Source organism: Maylandia zebra, linkage group LG5 (assembly GCF_041146795.1).
Source record: "Maylandia zebra isolate NMK-2024a linkage group LG5, Mzebra_GT3a, whole genome shotgun sequence".
Lineage (NCBI taxonomy): Eukaryota > Metazoa > Chordata > Actinopteri > Cichliformes > Cichlidae > Maylandia > Maylandia zebra.
In genome coordinates, this window is record NC_135171.1 from 33691677 (window position 1) to 33711982 (window position 20306).

Here is a 20306-nt window from a genome sequence, read left to right on the forward strand (position 1 = left end):
AATTTGAGTGTTGAGGTGTGTATCCTTGAGGAATCTGAGACGATTTGAACTGTCTTGTCTTTGAGCTATATGGTCTACAGGTCTACAAAACATGGATGATGATTGTGCTGGACAGTGTCTATCTTGGTAACAGGATAAATGTTTTGTGTAACTCAACTAATCCCAAATATCCAAAATGTTACTTGGAGTAAATGAAAATGCATAGCAAGTGCAGAGACACATTCTGTTTCCTAGTGCTCTTTTCTTTGACCTGCTACACCTCATGCAACTCAGTTTAAATGCATGCATTCATTATTAACATGTTGTTACTGTTTATTTTTGATGATTTGCTGGTTCAGCAGTCTTAGTCTGGAGTAGCTGTACTTCAGAAGCAGAGCTCGTCATCTACTAATCGGTTGGTGGTTTGATTCCTGCCTGCTCCTAGTCTGCATGGCATGCGTAAGATATTAATAATAAACCAAATTTGAAATGTCTCCCTCACTTTTTATGGTGACATTGGTACATTTGGACCCAGTATTAGGTTTTTACACTGTGTAGTATGTGTGTATGTGTTGGACTACTACCTATAAAACAAACTTGGGCACATTAAAGTTTTACTCTAATCCAATCTGATAAATTAAAAAATCTAGTGCAATAAAGCTCCTGAATGTACTTTTAATTACAAAAAGTTGACAAACATGCCAGGTTTTGCTTGGCTTGTTACTCACCTCTGTAGATCACCTTCCTACGAACAGTCAGCATAACTTGGCCATTTCGGGCAGCGTTGGTCATCAGATCCAAAACCTGCTTGTGCGAACGACCCTTGACCATCACGCCATCGATGCCAATAAGTTCGTCTCCAGCTCTGAGACGCCCGTCCTTCTCTGCAGCTCCATTAGGCACAATGGCACCAATGTACACCTGGGGAAATACATTCTGATATGGGGTTAATAACAGACCCTGACCACTGGGTCAGTGTCTAATAAATACATAAAATTGTATAATTTTAACCAGAAATTAAAATATACTTTCAAGACACTCATTTATACACTTACTGGCTGTTGTGGCCCTTCTCCTCCCAGAACACGGAAGCCAAAGCCTGTTTCAATGTCCCGCTTCAGAAAAACATCTATATCTTTGGCGTGAGGCTCTGTGGGCATAATTTTCCTAGTGTTTAAAGCTGGCCAGAACGACAAAAGGTTTACAAAATTATATGAACAAGTGATGCTGGCCTAAACTTACGTCTGCTCTCCAAAAGAGCTTTGGACTTCAAGTATATCTCTGTAGCATCTCGTTTGGGAGAATCGGCAGAGCGCAGGGTGCTTGTGTTGGAGTGGTAAGGCAAGGCCTGAGGTGCCGAGTCTGTGACAATGTCCAGAGTTTCTGTACTGGCCGTCATTTCCTGTCTCTGACAGACACATGTTGCTTCATGTTTTCAAAAAATAAAACCATTTATGTAGAATATGGCTCATTATCAAAAGCTAGTGGATGAGCATCTAACGGTGATGGATTACAAAAGCAATAAAGGTCACTTTTTATGAAAACATCAAGCAGTTTCACTTTACTTACTTCCTATTGTTTTAAATTCTAAGCAAAGGGATTTGGATACAATATGTTTTAAAAAGTAAAGATTTCCCCAAAGGCTATGACAGGCCTCTTCAGGCAGAAAGGGCAAGTTTCTTATCTAAAACTGTTGCATTAATAATACCACGATATCTACAGAGGCTCATCCATGCTTCATTACCATTGCAGTCCCCTGACAATAGCCGTAAGACTACGAATACAGAAAGGAAGTAATTAAGATTGTTTTTCAGAGCAAACAAAAGAAGGCGCCCAGAAACACAATCAATATTCAAATTTATTGCTATCATTTAATTCAATGCAACAGAAGCTGGTTAGGCTGAAGGACAAAACGCTTTGAAATCAAATTGAGGGATATATCCCCGGTGGGGAAACGATAATGAAGAAATAGACAAAGATAAGATTTTACTCACAGGCTTCAGACTCTTCACAGGCGATGTTTGACCTATGGAGAGACACAGACAGACAACAGAAACGTATTAGGAAATGAAAACAAGATTTGGAACAAGAGTCACTGAGTCACTGTCCACCAGATGGCAGTGACTCTCCGACAGAGAGAGCGAGCATAAAAATAAACCAGTGCTGCTCTAAACTCGAGAGCTGTGCTCACTAAAGAATCATCCATTAGGGAAAATGCATTCATGTGCGTTTAAAGATACATAAGAAATATCAAGATACTACACGTGCTGAAGAGGTGACAAATCAACTGTAAGAGAGTGGGTGAGGGCATTAGAGATTCATGCATATAATTCACTGACTGAAGATTCCCTTCCTGCTCTCTGTTCACTGTACAGCACACCCACATATTCCATCTGAGCCCCCCCCATCTCAACGCCCTGCTTTAAGTGAATTAACAAACACTGCTCTAGAGCCTGGAGTCCCGTGGAGCTGGGCTAACACGGCTGATGAGGGCTTAATGGAGCCTGATGTAAAAGGGGAGACACAGCGGTGTTTTTCCGCTTCATTGCAAAATTCCCAATCCAACATCAGAGTCATCAATGGCATGAAATAAGACAACTGTACCATACATACACATGACACACACCTTCCCACACAACTCTTTTTCTTCTATTCTTTCTCTAAGCACTGATGCCCACCAATCCCACAAACAGGAGCACCGGGATCCTCTTCCACGCCACAGGCAATTGTCTAATGAGGGTTAAAACTAGCATTAGCGCTTTAACTGGACAGGCTGGACGAAGCTGAGCCCAGCTCTGCTTTAACTGTGGGGTCATGCAGTGCGTCAGTGGAGCAGGAAGTGGTGATGGCGGAAAAAGAGTGAGCATACGTAGCGTGGGTGTTCTGGGATATGAGGCAGAGGCTCGAGGTGTGGCTATGGGGAGGAAGCCCCTGAGGACGTTCCCTCTACAGCCATTTAGCTATGGATCCCTAAGAAGCATGCAGAGATCTCCTTCGCTCTGCTGATGATCAAAGCCAATCCAGGGTTCATCGACTAGCACAGTAAATCCCTGGGGTGGCAGGAGATGGATTTAGGAGACATTTGTAGGGTGTCTACTCTCCTCTCTTTGCTACTTGGAATAAAGAACATCCCCACACTTACATAATTCCTGCTCACTCACTTGTAACAGAAAGCATTACACCTCAATGGGAGTTGTCATAAAAAGATGTAGATTAAATGAAAGAAAAGAGAAGGAACGCTCAAGAAATGTTAAACATGTAGAGTCTGCATGCCAGAAAATACGACTCTGATGGATTGAGTCTGATCATCATTTGCAAGAGTTAGAGTACAGTGGCACTGTTAGATCTATTCAGCTAAAAAGGCAGCATTCTCTGCTGTGGTGACCTTACACAGATCGCAGTCAAAGTGGCATCACCCAGACTTCTACAGAACAACAGTGTGTAGTCAGTCAGTGCCCCCCAACCAGCCACAACACCACCTCACCTCCTCTCAGTATCAACACGCTGACCTCACCTCCCATGGGCACTGTTGGAGTTGCATTGACAGTAATAGCATATTATGTCACACACACAAGGGCATAAAAGCATAAGAATAATAGAGGGATACACTGAGGAGGAAAAACAAAGATTGCTTGCTGAGAAAGAACAGACAATATGGATCTATTGCTAGTGAGCCACATGAATCTATAGATGCACAAAAAAAAGTTAGGCAGATAGAAAGACAGGCATGAGGGTGAGTCAGACAGACAAGTGCAAACATGTGTTGTTATTTCAGTCTCTCACCTCCTCGCAACACCAGTACATTGACCTCGCTGCCCACTGGTAAGTCTTTAAGGATGTCCACCACTTGTGCATGGCTAAGCGACTGCACATTTTGCCTGTTGATCTCTTTAATCACGTCTCCTTTCTGCAGGCCGCGGCACCACTGGGCATCCAAGATCATCTTCACCTTCTGTCCCAGAGGGCAGTCAGCAATGGCAAAACCAAATCCACCAGGCCCCTTGACCAGTGGCACGCTTACCAGCTCTGGTTGGAGCATCGCTGTGGCTGCTTCTCCACCCTGCCTCCCGTTTGGCAGAGCAGCCACAACAGGACGGCCACTGGCATCAGTAGTAACATAGTGGAGCTCCTGTGAGGAGCCATGGAGGACGTCACCTTTGACAAGCAGTGGCTGTCCATTGATCAGGGGCACAGCTGTCACCACCTCTCCACCATGCAGAGCCTGCTGGGGCTGGGTGTCCGGCGGAGGAGGAGGAGGGGGAAGAGGATCGTCGCTGTCTAGATCAACGTCAGGAGGAAGCGGGTATCCACGGCAAAGAACCATGTCCACATACTGGTTAATGGGAATGGACTGAAACATCTGCACTACCTCTGGATGGGTCTTCCCCAGCACACATACCCCATTAATCTCAACAATCACATCACCTAAGACAAGGAGAAAGGAAAGAATGTAACAAGAAAGAATTAATCCCGTGCTTTTTAATCTAGACATCACCTCTCTACTTTTCTTGGAGGAGTCCTTTCTCCTTTTGCCAGACAGTGCTTTTCTCTGAAATGTCCTTTTCCCCTTCACTACTCTCTCATATTTTCATTTTGGCAGCTCCTGGTACCGTTTGAGTTTCCTTTTATCTCATTCATTCCTACTTTATTCTTGTCCCCTCTTTACTCACTACATTGTTGAACAGACCTGAACAGTATTCAACAACAGGAGCTGAGACAGGCGTAGATTTCTGTCACATCATACTACTGTAACCATCACACACAGCCTCATGGCTGTTGGTTTATGTAGACAGCCCAAAGGCAAGATCAGAACCTGAACAATAAAGCTTTTAGATGGTTTCACGCCCACCATAATCAGCCTGCTATAAAACAATGCCCCTGACAATGCTAAAGTTGTTATTGCTTTATTTACTGAAACTCATGGGGCAGTGTTAGGTTAAGTGAAGACCACAGATGTAAAATTGATACCTGAAGGTGCATCATAGTAACACAGTAGGTACACGTTAGCTACAAAAGAATTTTCAGCAACTTTGCAGAAATTAGTGAACACATGGATCTCCCTTCCAGCTAAATGGGATTTTAATGTTTATTTGAATAAGTGTATCAGCTCTTACTGGTCCTTTTCTGTAGTAAATTGTGAGCATATTTTCAAAGGTTTTGCTCACCAGATGCCATCTTTTTGTCTTGGGCAGCAGGACCGTCGCTGAGCACATTTTTCACCTGCAGAAACTCATCTGTGCGGTCACCTCCTATGATGGTAAATCCAAATCCTTGGGAGCTCTTCTTCAGCGCTGTGTGGTAAATCTCCCCTTTCAGCTGGCTGGGGTCTGCTGTGAAGCCAGATGCACCACCTTTACCTGTGCAGAACATCTACGTGTCAGCATGTGCGAGAATGCCCATTAATAAAATTATGAGTGAATAAAATTTTTTATCAAACACAAGCGAAATAACAAAACAATACACAACATGAAAGGCAGCAACAATGATTAATAAATTCATAGCCTTCTTGAAAGACAGCAAAATCCATCCGTGTCCGCACTGAACCTCAATTATACACATTATGTGCTGAGGATCAACACCGTAATTAGTCATTTCTAATTAACAGGCATAATCTGTAAGCCTTAACTAGATAAACCTTTCACAGAGACCTTTTTTACACCTCCCTGCCAACCTGCACAGTCAGACAGATAAAATGAGTTAAAATTACAGCTATAGAAGCTGATACACTCATTTACCTTCATTTGAAAACTATAGAGCTGAACATTGATATAGTACCTCTGACAGTATCCAATTTACCACAGTGTCCTCTGTTATCCCTTCCCTACTGCAATCAGTGACTCAGAAAAAAAAAGGTTTATCACTGTAGACTTTTTATAACTGGAAAAAGGAACAACTTAAGGTCAGTGGCAACATCAATATGGACGAGCAGCTTGGCTGTGGCATACACAATACAATAGATAACCGACTGTCAGGGTCACATTGCATTTAACTGGGCAGCTTCTCTATCTGGCATTACTGTGGTATCAGCACTTTAGATCATGGACACACCATTTTTCGCTTGCTGCCTGATGGTTTCTGGCCTGGACCGCATTATAGCTCTGACTCAAAAACAGTAAAAGGGAAACCAGCTGGTGACAAATGGGGCATATTCCTGTGATTCTGCTATATACTGAGAGAGTGTGATGGTACTGTCATTATCTGGGGTCTTTATATTTGAAGATAAATGAACTGTGGCAAAATAACCATCCCCAAGAGACACATATACAGTAAGCTAAGAGAAAATTACGACTTTTGTACGACACTAAAAATCTCAGTGACAGATATCTTATTATCACAACTTCTACCACAAAGAGAATGACAACAACAACAGGAAATGTATGAAGTAAATGCAGCCTCGAACATTATTACACTGACACCATGTTTGTTAAAGACGTGGTTGTCGGAGTACTATTTCATTAAGAATTTGCAAATGTATTCAGCAACAAGCAAAGGATTTGGTGTTATTCTGATTTTTCGTATCGCCAACAAATCTAACAAATAGATCACAACGTGCAGTTTGTTGGTGGCACTAAATCTCAAAGCCTAATCACACTTGGTGAGGATGTACATTTTGTAAACTGTTCAAGATTAAATGGTTTCTTTTATAAAAAGCTGAAAAAGCTGCAGTATGACAGGTTAACAAATACATAATTTGTATAATGTTACATGCTTGTTTTGAAATAATGTGCTACCATTAGAAACTAAAAAACGTTGCAAAGCTCTTTGGGCTGTGTATATGTGAATACTTTACCTGAAATGAACAGACGTGGATATGAAGGTTTACAGCTGCATGCTGCGTTCTTCACTTGTATCTCTTAATATCTTTATGCAGCTTCTATACACACGATGACTGAACAGTCACATCTGATAGCTGTGTGCCCATCCCTATATCCAGTTTAAAAAAATGGCAAGAACTTTGTAAATTGGCTGAAAAGTAACAGATGCACTTTCCCCCACTCATTTCCTTCACTTTTATAAAGGCTAACTTTCAAGGATGTGTGTGAGGAATACAAATGAAGGCGCTTTCATACTTTGAAACAGTTCAGCAGCCATAAACATTCGCTGCAGACATGAACGGCTGTGAGCGAGTGTAACTTATCACAGTCAGTGTGGACTCCAGATGTCCACACTGTTGCATGGATCAAGCAAAGCCCATTTGCATAATCACATTCAAATTGCTTGATAAACTCAACATGGGATGTTTTTTCGCCCCCCAACCCAGTGAGCGCTGATATACCCATTTGCCTGCACATTTGTGTGTGAAGAAATAGACCGAGGTAAAGGAGGGTGAAAGAGAGAGTAACCAAGGGAGGAAGTGAGTTTGATGTGTACAAGCCTGTACTTGTGTGGGAGAGTCCAAGGGAGGTCTCTGTGCCAATGTTTGTGGGCAGACTTTAAACACCAGAGGCAGACAAAACCATCATATCAACTGCATCAAACGGCCATGGTTTTTGAGTTCTTATGTGTGACTCAGTCTCACTGTAAATCTCCAGTGACATTATTCAGCATAGTTGAGGAAACAGCTTCTTTACTACATCCGCGAAGCAGCAGTAGAGCAACAGAAACGGCTGTTTGCAAGAGTGCAAGAGTGTACAAGTCATGAGTAGTCTTTATAAAGGAATGAGCCTACAAAGCCAGCAGCTGACTATCAGGGAAATGACCAAATTACTAGTTTAATCAAATAATATAGATAATGGATCAGAACAAAGCAAACAGGAACACATATAGCCATGTGTGTTTTTAGTGGTTAGCTGCAGTGACACATGATGCAAGAAAGAATTACACAACACAGTTCAACATACAAATAAACTAACTGCTTAAACTAGCAATGCAACTAAGAAAAATGATGTACTGTGAAAACATTACATTACTTACATTAATAATATTATTATGTGTTACAAGTACTCTGTAATTTTACATTTACATAAGCAAACAAGATAGGATCTCAATTAAGGCATATTTTGAAAGAAGGCACGTTATGGAGCAAAACTCACTGATATCTCAAAATTGACCTTTGCATAAAAAACACATTTTTGCCTGTGGTGTTTTTAAAAACAAAACAAAACACATTTGTACATAAACTATTAATATGCATTATTTCTGTATTCACAGAGTTCATTTCCTTCACATAGAACTCCCTTGGAATTGAACTTCTTGGAAAACAGAGTGTGGATTGTAGCCTGAGGTGTAACCGACAACTGATGATGCTTAGGTTTCATCATAGCAACTGTCTGACAGCTCACTAAGTTGTGTAATCAGTAATCAGGAGCTGGATGGTGGATTCCTCGGTCCCTATACACCTGAGCAGAGAGATGTCTGATTATACTTGGCCTCTCTGATGTGCTGTTACACCAGCTGTTGCCACATGCACCGTTAAAAGCCGGCCTCCTCCCCTACACTCCCTCTTTCACTCTCTGAATCTCTGCCAGCGCTATGCGCTTGTCTATTTCCACTACTGCAGTACTGTAATCTATTATACATATATTGTAATGAAAACATACTTAATTCATGATGTTTATTGCAGTTGAAAAATGTCAACTTGTCAACTTAAAGAACAGACCACAATTGGAGAGCTGACAAAAAAGTCTGTTACATGAGGAAACTGTGAAAGAAAGGGCTCATTCTTTTTTTCAGCTGACCTTGTAAAAAATGATCACGTTCTACTGCTTTCTGTTCCCACAAAGCACGTTTATCAAAGCGCACTGACAGAGGTAAAAAGGTCAGGCCTCTACACAGAGGATAGGCCAAAGTAATTAAATTACAATTATATTTTAGCTAATTAGCTGATGCCTGTGTCCAAAATGATTTACAGTGAGTGCAGAAATAGAATAAGCTACAATAAAGACTAAATTACTTCTGGTGCTCTTGAATAATCTCGCAGCATCATGAAATAATAGTAGTACATGGTTGAAAGAATATGTGATACAGACGCAACAGAGAGTCTGTCATTTTAGATGATTTCAGTGTAACTGCAGTTTCTTGATTTTTTTTTACATCTGTATTTTTATTATACACATTCTGAATATAATCAGTTATTTCTTATTATTATTTTTGACATGCTAACATACACGTTATTGCAGATAATTGGTCCACCAGAATCACCCCTCGCAAACCCCTCCGTCCTTTTTGGTGAACTTGGTGCATATCATGTGATGAAAATTAAAAGTTGAACCCCAAATTTTTTCACACTCACTGCTAAATTGCGTCTTCTTCGTAGCTTCCTTCAGAACATTTGAGGGGACGTAAATCACCTCCAGTTCGACCCCAACCAACCACATGACATTTAACATTGGCAGGCGTTTTCCATTTTTCTTGGGTAGTTTGATGATCTTCACAAATTTATTCAGTGTGGCATTTTTTTTTCTAACTTCAGTAACATAATGCAGTTGCTTGATTTTAACGGGGTGCAATGGCAGTACAAATTAGAAAGCTCTCTGACATAATTACAGGTACACATGTAACTACATGTAGTATACACCCAAGTGTGGTGCCAAAACTCATGCAAGAGGCTGAACTATCCCATAATGTTTACAAAGCTCCCATATGTTACATTAGCAATCCAACATTTGCAAATTTTCACGCGTGCAAACTTGATCCTTTGTGCTCTTTATCACAGGCTTCTGCCGTTATGACACCATGGAAAACGTTTATAAACCCAGTGGAAGTTAAAGAGGGGGGTGCATTCTGCAATGTTACCTTGAGAAGGTGCTGCTGCGGCTTGCTGGATCGCTGCAGTCTCCTGGCTCAGCTTCTTCTTTGCCTCCAGGACAGGGTTCTCAAACTGGGTTTTCTGATTGATGTGGCTGTAACATAAAGAGGTTCAGGTTTGTGAGAAGAGACTTGGAATGCAAACACGCACACCCATAGACATGCTAATCTCTCACTTATTGAGCTTACTGCATCATTTTTCTGCAGTTAATTATGTATGCACCATCCTTTTAGAGGAAGTATAATTTTCTGATAGAGGGATGCTATAGTGGTGCCAGTAAACAAATTCACAAGCACAGCACACATACAGTACATTCTGACTTGCCTCCTCTTTATGTGGGGGAAAGTACCATTGCTTTTAGCCATTTAATATTATAGAAAATGAACCCCTGACTGCCTGTTCCCCTACAACAAGGTAAACAGCCTGTTGTCCCCCTGGCATACAAACAAGAGCCACTGCTTCATAGTGAGCTCATTTCAAGCTAAACACTAGCAGGTACAAGCTCCATCTATATGCCATTGACTCCCTGTCCAAACAGTGCAGGTCTCTCTCTCATGTCACTTCTACCTAGGAGCGTTTATATGCTTTCTGAGCAATAAAACAATGCGAGAATTCCCATTTTCTTTTCAACACAACAGATTGCTACCTCGTCTTCCAACCCCCACTCCACTTCTTCCATGCATTCTAGTTCAAAATCTCCCCATTTCTCTCTACTGCTGTTACAATGGCTGTGTTTCACAGATTTCCTGCCGGGATGTTGATGACAAATACACATTTAGCACACAGACAAATATACAAACAATATGCAATGACAAATACACAGACTCTATAAGCACACACAAACACTGACAGAATGCGATGAGAGAAAAATCTGTTTTGTGTTCATATACAGGTCACTGCAATGTTACCCGCAGAGTTTCATTTTGCCACCCACCGATAAACAATGTGAAAATCCTGATCAAAATCTTCAAGTGTTCTCCAGGTAAAGGCTTTCTCTCGGTATGTTGCATAATTCAGAATATTCTCACCCAAGATGTGCTACAACCATTTGTTTATTTTAGACAATATTACTTTACATTTTCCCACCGCTCAAGTACACAGAGCTCTGCAATATGCACTTGTGCACTGACCAAGCTGGTAAAATACGCTTGTGTGTTATGTGCATCTGAGACGAACAAGTATGACAAAGCAATTGGCACTGGTGGTGATGATGGCAACTGGAGTGATGGGAAATGAGATGCATCAGTATTACTTACTCAACATAGTATGTCCCATACTGTGGATCGTCAATTTCCTCCCAGCCATAAGGTAACTCTGCAAAAGGAAAAGAGTGTCCTATTGTGCTGTGGAGATGCAAATTGGGTGCTCACAAGATAACAGACCGATAGAAGGAAAGGGGAGAAGTATGCGCAATATTTTGCAGAGGTCCGGGAATCTATCTGGCATTATGGAACAGCGGTAGTTACCAGTGTATCTTTCCCCCCTGACTGGAATATTTAACATTGGAACGTATGTATGAAAATACTGCCATAATAATCTAGAAGACATATTCCCGTGGTTTTCAACAATCTGGCTGGAATAGCTGGTGAATGTTATGTCTTGACGAACATTATGAGGCATAAGAAAAGAAAAGACAGATGAGCTCTTAATGCACTGGAAGGAAGTGCATTGGAGTTGCTTTTCAGAAGAAACACACTCACTAGCTTTCCGTTTGCCTGTAAAAATCCATTAAAAACAAGCTGGAAGGGTCCCACTTTTTCAGCCGTGGCTGCTGTCTGTCTATGCTTGCACTTAAGCCCACATTATATCCTAAGGATAAAAAGGCACGTCTGAAAATCCTCAAAGTAGACTCCAGCTCTAGATTTTTGAAAAATTAGCTTTTAGCACTGCGATGCTTAAGGTTACTCTTAGGTGATGTGCCATTTCAAAGAGAAGTCAAACATTCATATTTCATCCTGGTTGGTTGCTTGATTCATTGTGAGAAAGGGTGAGAAGTGATGGCTCATGTAATGTAGGGCATATACAATGTAAGTATGCCCTTGTGTAAAAGCATGTGCAGTATTTAATGGAATGAGTGTACGCTTCAGAAAACCAGCTGAGCAAAGGAGTATACATACCGCCATCCTCGCACTTCTCAGGGGGCTTTGCCTTCTTTGCCAAGCGGGGGTCCAGCCACGTGGTTGTCTTGGTATTGTGACTGTAGCGTGCAAAAAAATAAAAGCCAGGAAATATCTTCAGTAAAGACCTCTGAAAACAAGGAAACCACTGCTGAAGCACAAGCAGCCAACAAAAAAGATGTATCACAGCAGGAAAAACGGCAGCCGTATTCTCCCGTGTAACATGCTCTTGTGCACAAGATTACTCAATTTATCAGCAAACATCTGATCCATTGCTTTATATTCAGCTGTCAGATTACAGTGTTTATGGTTAGGTGGCCTTTTCAGAGGGGAGAAAAAAAACCCATGTGATGTGAAACATGACAAACTCATTTATCCTCAAATGTGTTAAACAACTGGAGTGTGTAATCAGCAGGAAAATCACAATGGTCTTCTGATATCTTCAGAGACAAGTAGCTTAGAGCAAAATGCGAATAAAACACAAAGTCGTGAACACACACACTTGCGTTTACTGTACGTAAACCCACACACCTACAGACCCTAAGAGAAGGTCTGTTTTTTAGCTTTACTAAGTTGTCTTTTTAAACATCGGATACACTGTGAGGCCTAGAAATATTACAAGTTTACTATTAAACTGAATTTTACTGTTAAGTTTACTGAATTTCCCAGAGGAATCTACCTGAGAGATTAATACAGTTCTATCTATCTATCCAAACAAAGGACAGTTGTGTACATTTTCTTCTTTTTAGTTGTTTTTATGCTGTTGTCAGGCTGTTATGGTTTAATTTTCCTGTGACAGGAAATGAGGTGTAGATCTCAGCTACACAACTCATCATCAGACAGAGGATCAAACCTAATATCGCTGCTGAAACTGACAGAAATATTTTTTGAACTTTTTGCAGACATACTTGTTCTTTTCTATTTATATGTATATTTATACCTATTTATCTCTATACTTATCTACCAATATCTCTGTTTCTACACTCATTTTATACGAGTGCTTGATGTTTGTTGTGTAGTTGCTGCTATGACAACTCAGTTTCCCTCTGGGATTAATAAAGTCTCTGATTCTCTGATGTGTCCTTCATTATGGATAAATGAGAAACAAGCAAACATAAAAAAAAACGTATGACAATTGATACACACACAACACTTTCATGTTACCATAACATTTAGCAGCATACCTCACTGTAGCTGTAAGATGCGATAATTTACATAAGCAACAACACTCCGGTTGTCAGTCGGCCCACATTTCAAACCTCATCATCCAGTTTACAGACTGCACCAGCTATCAGCAGATTAACCTGCAGCAGCATCTTCTTATGATTTCTCTTATTCAACAGCACCTCACAAAACAAGCAAAGCAATTTCCTAAAATAACTGATCACATATTAGCATTTGTTGGGACTACTTTCTTCTGTGTATTAGTTCCAACACACATTTGTTGTGCTAATGAGTATTGATGGCAGCAGGCAGGTGAAAGTGGCCCTGATATATTTGAACTTTTCACCAAGGTCAATATTTGTGACTTATTGATGTGGTTTTAATAGTTTTGGCCACAGGCAACACACAACAACTCTTGTGGGCTGAATCAGTTAATTGTTGTTATTTTAATTATATTTTGTTATAAATATTAAATAAATATTAAATAAACACTGTTTGAGAAGCATAGAATGACATAGCATATATGGCAACTTGTGGGTTAATGAGTAATAACTTACATTTGAGGATGCACTGCCTGATAATCCAGGACTGAGAGCATGTGTAATTATGTTTTATAAACTCTATAAAATTAACTAAAATAACTGCAATTTCTAATCAGCCCTGTATCAGACATTATCACTTTGAGCCACAGCTCACGTCTCACTTACTCTATGAAGTAGACCATGCCGGTCTCAGTATAAGCCATCTCCCAGTTGAAAGGCAGGGGCTCCAAGCTGTCGTCACGAGGAAGAGAGCTCCATGTGCGGAAGTCCATGGTGCTGCTGGACTGAGTGTAGCTGGGCACTGCTTTCCTCCAGTCTGCCCCCTCTTTGTGCTCTGGAGAGCGTTGGAGGATGGATATATTAAAAAGGGAATAAGACAGTGAAAGCAAGGCAGAGAGAGTAGAAGGTTCGCCTATGTCCTGTGTTCCTGCTTGCTGCAGGGAATTGGCGATTCCATGTCACACACAGGATTTGCATGTCTTCGCCAAAGGGCAGTTTTAGATTTGCCTGAGCAAACTGTGTGTGAGGAAAAGTCTGTGCCTATGTATGTGTATATTTCCTGTGGGTTGCAATCATACAGGCAGGGATTCACATCGAAAGGGCCAGTTGAAACCTGAGGCTTCTTCTCTTTGATAATACTTTATAACTGCACATAAAATATATTCTATTACATTTGTAGACACTCCCCTTTAATGAGAAACTGCTTGCCAATGAACACAAAACATGCAACAAAGACTCTGTTAATTCAGTTAGCACTCCATGCCTTCCTCAGAAGATGGTTATAAAGCACTGAAACATAACTGGTTTTCATCCTTTTCTTTTTATGTGGCGCTAACCCTCCTCACAATAGAGGATAATGCCAAAAGATGTTACGCAAATCACAATAAAAGCATATCTGGGGGGATGCATTTCCTAAAGATCATTCCACCAGAATTTTATATTGCCTATAAATTGCTAAAAGAAACAACTACAGAGCCCTTCAGCAGCATTCAAATTTTGGTTATTTACAGCTTCTAAAACACTTTCCTCTTTTGCCTCTCTGATCAAATACGCACACTTGAGCTTGATTTTTAAAGGAAGACAAAGTGCGGATGGCATGTTTGAAGATGCTTTATGTGCTCGAGCTATGTAGAGACTTGGAGAACCAGCCTGAGGGCAAAGCCTGAAGGAGAGCTCATCAGTAAGGTTCACAGCAGGGTGAGGGCCCACTCGACGATACGAGTCAGATGGGTTATAGAAGGACTGTGGTTGATAAGGAAAGCCTAAGCAACGATGGGGGAAGCTGCAGTGAAGAGTTCAGAGACTTAGAGCTCACATTTTCCATTAACCTCTTTTTTCATTCGACCATAACTCTCTCCATCTACGGTTGGTCTGAGACTTCTTTGCCACAGCTGTGGGCTGTAGCAGAGCAGTCATTTGTGACTGGTTGCTTTCCATAAAAAGAACTCCTGAATGTCTGGGCATTGTTTTGTGTTTGATTTCAATATGACAGAACAGTTGTGTAAACAGACTGGATTTCTGTGAATCCCTTGTACAGCTGAGCAAGCAGTGCTTGAGCTGAGACTGTCAAAACAATGTTTCATTGTGTAAAAAATATTTTCAGCTTGGACTGGCCTCAATCTCTCCTAATTCTCTCCTACTAAAAAAATGGATATGGTATGTAGCATGTAACCTATTTCTGCTACAGGTCTGCTCTCCTTGTAAGCATTAAGGACAGATTCACTCCTTAGAGAGCCCAGGAGTTGTTCTGATAGATCACATGCACAGTATCCTACTCTCCTAGATCAGAGTCTCTCAAGGTGACCTGGGAGTTTATTCAACGCTAATGGTAACAGGGTTGTCACATCACACGTTTAAAATAGAGTCCAAGATAACATTATTTCTATTATTTCTAGAAAGCGATATTACTGTGACCTAAAGTTCTTTACATGTCGGTTGGGTCCCTTCAAAACTAGAAACCCAAATCTATCCTCAGGAACCAAGTCAGACAGGGCACAGACTGAGTTCAATCTAAGTGTTATTATGTCAAAAATCTGGATTATATTTAACAATGAAATGAAAAATCCAATACCTGTTGAATGCTCTCTTTCTGGGCCTGTTTTTGCATTTGGATCAGGTCTCACTGTCCTCGGGTCCCTTTCTAAAAAAGACTTAACAGTAATTCTTGATGCTTTAGGGTTTTCTAGGGTCTTTTAGGGTCAAGTATTACTGAACTGAACTAAACACAGAACTGAAAACTGACTATTATTAAACAGTAAGAAACCAGGCTTCTCATTAAGAAAAATAATATGCAATACCATTTGATCTAGGAGTACAAAATATTTCAATCTTGACTGACAAATGAGATGCAAAATGACAAAATGAATTACGAAGACGACCAATCTGCACAGGAGAGCGTAGTGCCACATTATTTTCGTACACCTTTTTTGAAGCCTAACATTTTATGCTTTGACATTGACCTACCAGGCAAGCCATTGACCAGTGGTGGCCGCTCATCATCATCCTCCTCCTCAGGTACAGCGCTGTCCTTCCTGTCCATCTTACTGACTGAGGTTGTACGTTTCCTGGGGACCTCGCCACCAAAGTCCTCATCAAACAACACCTGATCCACCAGGTCAGGCTGCACCAGGTTGGGCTCTGCTGGAGGCTTTGGGGTTCCATAGTAGTTACCTTACAGAGGAAAGGAAAATGAAAAAAAGAAGTCATTTAAAATAATGTAACCAGAAATAGAAAAGCTTGAGTATATTTCAAAAAGACCAAAAGGAAAGAAAACTGTACTTGGCTGTGCCAGAAGACACAGACAGGCCCTCCACTATGCCACTATCACCACAATTTCTGTGATTTAAATCAAAAATGATTTCTCTAAATGTCACACACCAGCACTCAAGGTCAACCATTTACAAATTTCAGAGGTCTGATTCCTCTGCATATTTTTTCCGTCTCTTAACCCCCCGCTTTGTTTCCCCTTGATAACCGCACCACAGGGCTGTCATCACTCATGTTACATTAAAATCACTTCACTTGGAATTTGCCAGCAACTAATTACACTGATCATTGAATACAGCAATTATCTATCTCTCAGCTTGCTTTTTTTCCATAATGAAGAAAGACCTTGTGTTACGGATTATAAATATTCAGTGGGATAACAGCGCTCTGTAAAGAGACGCAGGAGAGAGTAAAACTTTGTTAAATTATTTTCTCATTTAGCTCATGGGGTGATCTATCTATGTATGGCTAGTGAGCAGTATGTGGAACTCAATTTAGGCATTGAATAAGTAATTATTCAACCTCCATTAGGATTACAAATAATGTGCATACTAATTTAAATCCCTGCCATTTATTATGATTATTTGTTTGTTAAATGCTGCTCTGTCAGATGTGTTTACGGAAAAATTATCAAATTAATTTTTTTGTAATCCATTAGTAAAGGCATATATTTACTTGCTACTTACAATAAGTGATCGTCAGATTGAGCCTACTCAGCGAAATCATCGTATATAATTAGATTAAATAAAGAATACAGAGAAATACCGCTGGGAAATGCAGATCTTTGGCTATTTAATTAGCCTCCATAAACTTGATCTTATTTTCATTTGGAGCCAGTTGCTTATGGGACCATTGTATTATGAACCTTTGATGTATTTAAGCGTGAACATGCAGGCATCACAAACAGTGTACTGTAAGAGCAGCATTTATCAACTCCAGATCTTTTTATAGCTCGCTACAAAGAGGGAAAACTGACAGCATCGTGCATGCCAGAAAGAACAGAGGGCTGTGAGGAAAATATCACAACCACTCCAGCAGCTTTACAGAGCGATACAGTAGCACCACATCAGCCTTCCTCATAAGTGAGCCCATCTTGAGCCAGGCCTCATCTCCTCGGGCATGCCAGCAACAGTACACGGCAAACAGGGTTAATGCAGCTATGGTCATCTTTCTCAAAGCAGCAGGAAGGTTGAAAAGAAGACGAAGGCTGGATGAAAGCCTACCCTTCCCCTCCTCACATGTAACTTTACTGTTTACCAAGCGACAGCCATCCGCATTTGTCAAAGATGGCTTCATTAACAGGGGTGGCACAGCGATAGCGGGGAAAGATTGGGTCTGCTGGCTAATCCCCGCCTGTCTCCTGCCACACGCTGACATTTATCAGCCAGACGCTACCTCTGTGATTAATTACTTACTAACATGTCTCTTGGCCCCTGATAAATGTGTGGCGCAGATATAGCGGTGTGTGAAAGCAGTGTATCAGCAGAGATTTGTGGCACTATTTGCCATTATAAATGGAGGGAAGCCTTATAAGCTGATAAAAAAAAGGAAGCTTGTCCGATGTTACTTGTGATCCTTGTGTCATGAGGTTGATGAGCAAGGATGAGTGAACCTGCTCCTTCCAAGTGTGTGCAAGTAATTTCATGGTGGTGGAATCAGCTACTGGCAATAAAAAAAAAGCTTCCAGTTGTGAAGGGCAATATAAGCTACACAAGGTTATGAGCACTCTTTCATCCTACCAAATGCACGGACAGACACATACACAGCAACAAATCCATCAGACCAAATCCACAAACAGTCAGCTTCAAAATCCAATTTAATGTTTGTTTTCACTTCTTGCAAAAATCTGACTTATTACCACAAAATATACCCTAAAACAACTGTATAGAAGTGGCTGACAAAAGATGAAAGAATTCTGCTCGTAGCATATTAAAGTTCATCTATCAGGGGGAAAAAAGTCTTGTAAAGACCTATTTAGTTTTTAACTGCCTCCTCTGCTCAACTCTGAAAGTGTGACCCAACCTGGATCTCAGAGGCACAGAAATCAAGGAGGGACCAACCCCCCCAAAAAACTAACTGTGAATGCTTGGCACGGATGGCTTATATGTGTGCTTGCCAGATTACCTGGGACCACAACCAACATAGATTGTCCAGCTTGTATCCGACCAATTTTAGAGCAGCCTGGATGCACAGAAACAATCTTATCCTAGAGGGATATTACAAGTGTGTTGTGTCCTCATTTTTATCCAGTCTTTCTTGAGAGAAGAACAATCCCTGACAGCTTTGTGACAAATAAGTTAAGGAGACGCTGTTTAGGCTAAAAATATATGTACATTGCCTCCCATAAGCCATTTGCTTAGTGGAGGACAAATGTTTTTCTTGAGCCATTAAGATAATGGCCATTACATCAGGGAGTTCATTACAATTAACTAAGAATCCCATTAGCCAAGCAACTTGTGCACAGCTCAATTATTATGCACGACTACAGACTTAAGGTAATTCACGAGGTCCTCACAGAACTATGGAAGCCACCTGGCCTGTGACAGGACACAGGAACTTATTTTCCCCTTTCCAAAGAAAAAAATAGGCTGGGCTTCAAACACAACTAAATGCAGTAAATCACATTCCTTGATCCGATTACTTCCACCTTTGAGTAAACTGTGCTGCTTAGAGATCAACACTCCCTGCCACAGTAGCCGTGCATCGCTTGTGCTGACTGAGTTTAAGCAGACGCGCAGAGGAGGGGGCATCCACTATCAGAGTGTTCAGAGTGTTCCCTCTTAGGAGTAGTATACTGAAACCTTCCAACTTTTGAGAAGCTAATCCTCACATCTGCACATAGCCGACGCTGTCCTGCTTCCTCGGCAAAGGGGGTTTCCACTGGGAGACGAGGAGCTCAGTATGCCTGTCAACTACATCTCTTTCTCTATTATATTATATTCCTCGATTTGCTCCCCATTTCTCTCTTTCTGCAAACAGTCAAACTCTTTATAAAAGGTATAAATCCCACTTGACTTCAGCTCATAGATGAAGGACAGGTTTTGGGTGCCTTGGTAGCCCTGGAAACCTGATCTTCAAATTCTTAGATGATCTATTCCGACAGAAGGAAGGACAGGATTTGTTCTGTATTCAAGGATGTGGAATTGTGTGCTAACAATGTATGTGTGTCCATGTGTGTCTAATGCCATTGCTGCAGCCGTGCTATGGGGATGAAATCCTTTAGAAGGAATGACACCTTATCACAGGGCTCACAGACTGCTGCAAGAAGCTGCCTCAGCAGGTCCAGACAGACTATGCACCTCACCATCAATAAATGCATGCAGACAAAGTTGTACAATATGGTAAAAAACAGAAAAGCACCTGTCCACATCCAGAGGAAGCTGCTCTGAGTCTTACGGCTCTCTCCCTATGGATGAGGATTTTACTTTATCTTTTAATTCTACATCTCACAGGAAGCACAAGAAGCAGCTGAATGGGAATGAGAGCGGTGAAGGGATTGTCCATTTTATGCGACCAGAGGTTGCTCCACAAACATTTAGAAAAATCCTCTCGCATTTCACAGCAGTCTGGATTTGCACTAAGAAAGAATGAGCTTAAAGAGAATGGGGAGATTATCATGTTATTGCCATAATCATTGTGATATATGAGAGAAATCCTCCATTGCAATCCCTTCATGACACGCATACGTTGCAACCGTCTGACTTTACGAGACCTCTGAATGCAGGGCAGCTGCTTATGTTTTATTGTTGCTAAGATGCTAAAAATCTTAAAAACCATTCAAATGTTCGCCAAGCTGAAATATCCGTTGTTGTGTAAACTCTGTACTGGAAAGAACATGAATGTGCTTGTCTACTAGCAGTAAAATATCATTTGGAACTGACATGTTTACTTCCTTAAGGCACTGTCACATGAACATTCGGGAAAAAATCCCAGTTCTTTAGCTCTAAAAGTTACTTTTTAAATTTTGAATGTTTGTGACAAGCCAGACCT

The 20306-nt window shown here is 41.0% G+C and overlaps 1 protein-coding gene across 3 annotated transcripts in view; it reads right to left on the reverse strand.

Moving 5' to 3' along the window:
- magi3b (membrane associated guanylate kinase, WW and PDZ domain containing 3b) overlaps window positions 1-20306 on the reverse strand; it is a 122613-nt gene that overhangs the window by 8559 nt on the left and 93748 nt on the right. For 2 of the 3 annotated variants that reach the window (XM_012918156.3, XM_012918158.2), the window contains exons 4-14: window positions 16014-16220; window positions 13716-13884; window positions 11845-11924; window positions 10984-11041; window positions 9715-9821; window positions 5145-5336; window positions 3763-4404; window positions 1974-2005; window positions 1222-1387; window positions 1035-1129; window positions 708-915 (exon numbers count right to left, since the gene is read on the reverse strand). In XM_012918156.3, coding sequence (XP_012773610.2) covers window positions 708-915; window positions 1035-1129; window positions 1222-1387; window positions 1974-2005; window positions 3763-4404; window positions 5145-5336; window positions 9715-9821; window positions 10984-11041; window positions 11845-11924; window positions 13716-13884; window positions 16014-16220 — 1956 coding nt within the window. The remainder of the gene's footprint in view (window positions 1-707; window positions 916-1034; window positions 1130-1221; window positions 1388-1973; window positions 2006-3762; window positions 4405-5144; window positions 5337-9714; window positions 9822-10983; window positions 11042-11844; window positions 11925-13715; window positions 13885-16013; window positions 16221-20306) is intronic. The other variant, XM_012918157.3, reaches the window with a different exon arrangement.